The sequence below is a fragment of the Telmatherina bonti genome (genome assembly GCF_933228915.1).
Source record: "Telmatherina bonti genome assembly, chromosome: 9".
NCBI lineage: Eukaryota > Metazoa > Chordata > Actinopteri > Atheriniformes > Telmatherinidae > Telmatherina > Telmatherina bonti.
The window spans coordinates 24,244,449-24,250,448 of record NC_136627.1 but is presented as its reverse complement, the minus strand read 5'-3'; the positions used below and the strand labels follow the sequence as shown (position 1 = coordinate 24,250,448).

The 6,000-nt window shown below is 41.5% G+C and overlaps 1 protein-coding gene across 2 annotated transcripts in view; it reads right to left on the bottom strand.

Moving 5' to 3' along the window:
* Positions 1-1,975: 1,975 nt before the first annotated feature.
* Positions 1,976-6,000, bottom strand: part of ppp1r37 (protein phosphatase 1, regulatory subunit 37) — a 33,800-nt gene continuing 29,775 nt past the window's right edge. Inside the window, exons 11-13 of one of the 2 annotated variants that reach the window (XM_079246899.1) lie at positions 4,109-5,729; positions 3,932-4,012; positions 1,976-3,119 (exon numbers count right to left, since the gene is read on the bottom strand). In XM_079246899.1, the coding sequence (XP_079103025.1) occupies positions 3,936-4,012; positions 4,109-5,729 (1,698 nt within the window). In that variant the 3' untranslated portion in view covers positions 1,976-3,119; positions 3,932-3,935. Of the gene's footprint in view, positions 3,120-3,916; positions 4,013-4,108; positions 5,730-6,000 lie in introns of both variants that reach the window. The other variant, XM_079246898.1, reaches the window with a different exon arrangement.

Here is a 6,000-nt window from a genome sequence, read left to right as displayed (position 1 = left end):
CTTACAGAAACGCATCAGAACCTGTACTCCACAACCCCACACTAGGAAAGCCTCCTCCCACCTCGTGATGAGGACGAGGTTTATGAGGAGATATCTTCATCTTCTTGTTTCCTCTCAGGTTTAACTGTTTGAAACATAAAATTATTCCAAGTGACTGTAGAAATAAGTGCAAAGATTTTATAGAACTAAAAAAATGATGTGGTTTTGAAGGAAGAAGCATGTTTATTTAAGCCTGTTTATTCATGTTTAATGCCCACAACTAACCCACATTTCTTTAATGATGATTTGCAATAATGATAGTTTTTGTCCTTTTTTTTTTTTTTTTTTTTAAAGATTGTGTTGTTTTCTGCAGCAGTGTCACTTAGATGTGTTCCACACTGACAGAGATCAATATTAAAAACATTGCTTTGATGTCCTTGTTGAAATGGAGTTTATAAGTTCATATAATTTTAAGTCATCCTGTGTTGCATTCTTCCAAACTAAAAAAATTTTTAAAAAAAATGTGTCCATGTTTATGACCATGCTCAGTAAGATTATGAATAAAGCTGAAATCTAGCAATGAGCAGAAATATTTACCTCCCATTGAAAGATAAATGCACATTTACTTTATGATACAGAATTACAGTCAAGTCAGTGAGTCTAAACACTCCTCTCCATAGTACGAGTCTTAAACCCCCCTTCCCAAGAAAACCAAGAAAAAAACAAAAACAAAAAAAGGTTTTTGCAAACCTGTTTTTTGCATTGCCATGTTTGGCTACAACACTGATATTAATAAAGTTATATTTATCATTTAGTTTTCCCCGGGTTAATCAATCAAACATCAAACAATCCTGTCTCACCAACTTACACCATAATGTAAGTTGGTGAGGGGGGGGTTTCAAAGGAATAACTTTCAAAGGAAAGTTTTCAAAGGAATAACAGCACCTCACCCTTGCAAAATACTGAGTAAGCAGCAAAAGCCTCAACACAAGTGGGATGTTTATTTCCTTATAAGAAAGGAATAAAAATAATCCCCAAAGATTCTGCTTATGTGTATCTTTAGAATAGTCTGAAACACGACAAATTATGAACTCTTCCAATACAACGTGTCACTGTACCTTTATGAAAACTATTTTTCTGGGAAAGCTCAAGAAAAGTACAAATAATCGCGTTTGTGGCATCATTTAGCTTTACTTCCTGCCATCTCATCACACAGAGACACCTCAGTAGTCATTACATGCATTTATTTGAGGAACAAATTTTGCCATACATATCTTTGTGATTACCAGCACATTTCAATTAATTTAACAAATCATTATTAAAAATCTCTAAAAATTAAAGCATTACAAACAGTGAGGGCAAACTATCTGTTGGGTGGAGAAAGAGCAGGAGGGTAGAACACTGCTCCGCGTAGAACAAGAGAAAATACGTCGGCCTGCATTTGCTTCAGGGGAAAAAAAAAAATCAGACAAAACGAAGCAACAAAAACTAGCTCTCTTCACAGACACGCATGTTGATATCTAAAGTTAATTTTTTACTGCCTTTGCTTGGGAAAATGGTGTTGGTGTTTTTGCTGACCTCAGTCAGGTCTGCCGGAAAACAGGACATCAGCACCCTCCTGTGGCCCCGGCTTCACCCAGCAGAGCAGCCTCAAAACAACAAGGACATTCACGTCAACATGTTTGGAGCTTCCTTGCATTTGCTTTCAGTATGCACCGCAGTTGTCAACCATTTACTTACATTTACCTCGTCGCCCATCATTATAGCCCCCCCCGCCAAAAAAAAGAAGACCTAAATATTTGCTCTATGTCTGAATATGAAATATACATCAAAAAGGGGTCAGCTTTAAAAGCAATCCCAGATAAAAAATAAAGGATAGAATGTGGATAAAGGGAAAAAAAAAAAAAAAAAAAAAAAAAAAAGGATCCAACAGCTGTAAAATAAAAACCACTGATTTCTCAAAGCAGCCAGATAGGGTAGAAAAAAAACCCCCAAAAGAGACACTAACAAAAAAAAACAAAACAAAAAAAACAAAAACAAAAAAAACCCAGCAAAGATGAACAACAAAGGCAACTGCACGAGGAACAGGGAAGTGAAATTGCACAAAATACCAGTGAAAAACTGAAGGAGAAGAAGAGGGGTTATGATGCTTTTTATCATGAAGGTTTGTACAACACTGACTGCTTTGAACAAAGTAGTGGAATCTGGAGCTCCAGAGAATTTATAAAAAAACAAAAAAAAAACAAAACAAAAACCTTAACCAAAGGTGAACTCTCGCTTTCTGATATTCACGCGTTTTTTTTCTTCCTCAGTGGGGAATAAACGACTAACTCAGGCCTTCCAGCAGCAGTTTTCCAGCAGACGGACGTGGGACGGGGTTGCAGTTCCACCATGTCAGATCTGAGCGAGTGCAGTGATTACTGATAGGCAGAGGACGAGAAAACAAACAGGAAGGAGGTCACTTTGGTAGAGGTCCCTTAGAGTTTCAGTACTGGGGAAAGTCGGGGGACCAAGAGGCCAGGAATGAGGGAGACATACGAAATGTTTACATTTAAACAGACATGAACACCCTCAGCTTTTATGATATAAAAGCCTTTTAACAGCAACATACTCCCACCTCAAATGTTTAAAGCCATCAGGTCAAATCAACAGAGTCCAGCTTTGACACGATCTACTGAGTGAAACCCGCTTTTTTCATCATCGTTATGTCTCCATGAGCCATGAACAACATCAACTGCTAGTCGTTCGCCCAACAGTGTACAGAGTGAAAAGTCTGGGTTCGGTCTTTGGTTAGTGTTACATCCTCCCTCCTTTGTTCCCTGTTTGTCCTCTCTTCTCTCGCAGGCAGTTGTTTGTAAAGATCAATGACAAACAAATTGTAGTGACAACTGTGATTTTTATTTCTCTTTCCCATTTCATATGGATGACGTAGTGTGGATGTAGAGGACTCAGAATTTCATATAGGTGAACTTCTGTAGTTGATTTAGTCTTTTAGTTGTATTTTTCTATGACTGCAAGACCTGATCTTCTGTTCTTCAGAGAAACGTGGTTGTGGTGAAGTCAAAGAAATGACAGAAACATTGAAGACAGAAGAGCTTGATAAACCATCGGAAGGATGCTTTCGCCTTCCCTCAAAGTCCCTGTTGGAAAAGAACATAAATAAATCATTATCTGATAAAGTAGCTGAAAACTATTTTAATCCCCTCTAAATGTAAATAAATAATTCAATAATTTTTCATGTAAACTTAAAGCTGGGGTAGATAATGTTGGGGAGCTAGCAAGATGCGAAAGTAGCACCCGGTCTTGGCTCCTTCCTTCCCCTCTGGTTTTGCTTCTTGCGTCATCCAAGACTTTATTCTTACATCCGCCAAGGAGGTTATGTTTTTACCAGAGTTTATCTGTTTGTGTTCAAGATAACTCAAAAAGTTATGGATGGATTTTAATTCAATTTCCATGAGTTGTTGGAAATGTGAAAAGAAAGAACTGATTTCATTTTAATGGTGATCCGGATCACAGTTTGGATCCGGGAATTTTTTAAAGGCTGTAGCAAAGGTTTGACTCTGAGTGCTTTTCTTGGTCACAGTTTAATCCACCAACGATTTTCTCTTTCTTGGCTGTTTAGCAGGAGGAGGCAAATAAACTGAGCCGGGTCGGGAAACCCTTCCTGCATTTTCTCAGCAATGAAGAAGCTTACGAAATATAACAAGTGAACATCTTTGATTGGGTTCGAACGTTTTGATTGGTCAGAGTTTTTACAGTAAACTGAGGGATCTAACTATATTTCTTATTGTTCATGATTACAAAATGTACAGACTACAATCAGGACGAGGAATCACTTCACCCAGAGTAAAAGAAAATGTCTCTGAGCAAGATTACCTACCCCAGCTTTAACAGCTTAAGAACAGAATAATAAGAGGTAAATTTCAGTCGTATGTACAGATGTTAACTTCACTGGTTCACGGTGCATCTCTCCCAGTGTCCAAGCTGGCCTCAAGGAGCAGCTCTTCCAATTCCTGTCCACAGCTGGCACTCACTGCAGAAATGACACATAACACAACTCAAACTTTTTATGCACAAACAAGCAACATGTGACTTCACCTAAAGAACCACTGTGACTGCGAGTACACACCGTGCTCCATCACACAGCTGCCAGGCTTCGGGCTCTCAGAGTCGAGAAGATGGAGGGAAAATTCAGGTTTCAGGCCATTGGGCAGAGCTGAAGCGACCACTTCCCCCTCCAGAGCTTCAGCAAAACAGTCTTCTGTCGAGCTCTCATCAGCTGACTCCTCTTCTTTGTCTGGGTTCGCTTCAGCATCGGCTTCAGTCCGAGTGGAAGTGGGATGGGGACTCTCAGTAGAGTCCCCCGCCGCTGGATTTGACACCTGTGCTCCATCCTGAGATGGTGTCTGCTGATGAGTCTGGATCAAGTGAAGAGGCTCTACTTCCTGCATATCTGCCTCTATCTGCTGCTTTGGCATGGATTCCTCTTGGTTTGGCTCCTCTGTCTGTGTTAAACCGGATCTTTCATTTTCTAATAAACTGACTGGTGCTTCCTGGTCGTCCTGTTGTGGAGCAGATCCCCCTGTTGGAGGGGCTTCCTCTGATGAGAGGCGCTGCTCTGTAGGCAAACTAATCTGGAGTTGTTGCATTTCATCTGACTGTTTACATTCAGGGCGCATTACCTGCCCACCATCGTGTGCGATACACTCTTCCTCTTCAGTGGACTCAGGTTGTGGGTTTTCACAGTTCTTTGTGTCCCCTCCTGTGAGCTGAAACGGTGCAGCCTGCGGTGAGGAGGGATTTGAAGGCAGAGCTGGTGCTTGTAGACTGGGATCTAAAGTTCTGGCTGTCCCTTCCTCTGCTGACTGTGGCTTTAGCTTGCTGGTTTGTGTCACGTCCAATTCAGACTCTAATCGCGTTACAGGACTTTCCTCTGTCACTTTTCCCTCTGCAGACACAGCAGGTGAGCTTCTCTTCCCATCATCAGGTGTCGGCTGTATTTGTGGGGGTGTTTGAGATGTGGCTGGGGGCTGTGTCTGCAATGTGACTGGTGCCTTTGCAGGCCTCTCTGTGGTCCCTTCTGTCAGGCTGGGAGCTGCAGAAGCACTTTTTTGAGGCTGTAGCTGTTGCTGCTCAGGTGGGCTTTCAACCCGAGTTACCATGAAGATCTTATGACCCCTACCAGGGCTCGAGACGGATATACATCGTCCAGGAGATGGAGGCGTGCCTGGAGGAACTGGGGCTTCTGTGACGGTGATCCCAGTAATGACACTTGGCCCTACAGCTGGTGAAGCAGACGGAGGTGAGGGCAGACATGAGGCACTAAGGGGGGGCAGTGAGACACCTGACTGCGTTTGAGGAGCAGTCGGACTTGAGAGAGTGGAGGAGTGTGAAATGGATGAGGACTTTGTCACAACCTCTTCATCTTCATCCTCGGTATCAGAGTCAGACTCTAGATTTGTCTGAAGAGTACTCGTTTCAGAGCTTGCTCCGGATTGGCTGCTTGTTTGCCCTTCATCTCCGGTCACATCACCCTCTTCCTCTCCTCCTTTTTCCTCTTTCGCTTCTGATGTTGGTTCTTCATCTTCTTCTTCCCCAGTCCCATCCTCTGTGGCGATTTCTGCCATGGAGGCCGACAACCTCATCTTCTGGTCAGTTTCCTCCTTTTCTTTAGCGAGGATGAAATTCCTCTTGCAGCCATTCTGAATCTCCGCCAGCAGGGCGCGCTGTGTCTCAATAAAACTCTTCACCTATAAGAGAAAAAAAACAATCATATACTATATATATTTTATTGATGAAGCTGGTTCTCTAACTGGTTTTTAGTTGCATTAAATACTGAGTCTATTTGTGCTTCAGTAAAAAAAAAAAAAAAGAAAAAAAAGCCAAGTTTACTTTTACTTTAAAAAGGACAATTTGTCAAAACAGCTGGTGACTAACATCTTCAGTCAGTTTACTTACAGGAGTAAACTAGGATTTTAGTACAGGATTAAAGTCTCCACAGTTATTACAATAAAAGGGACG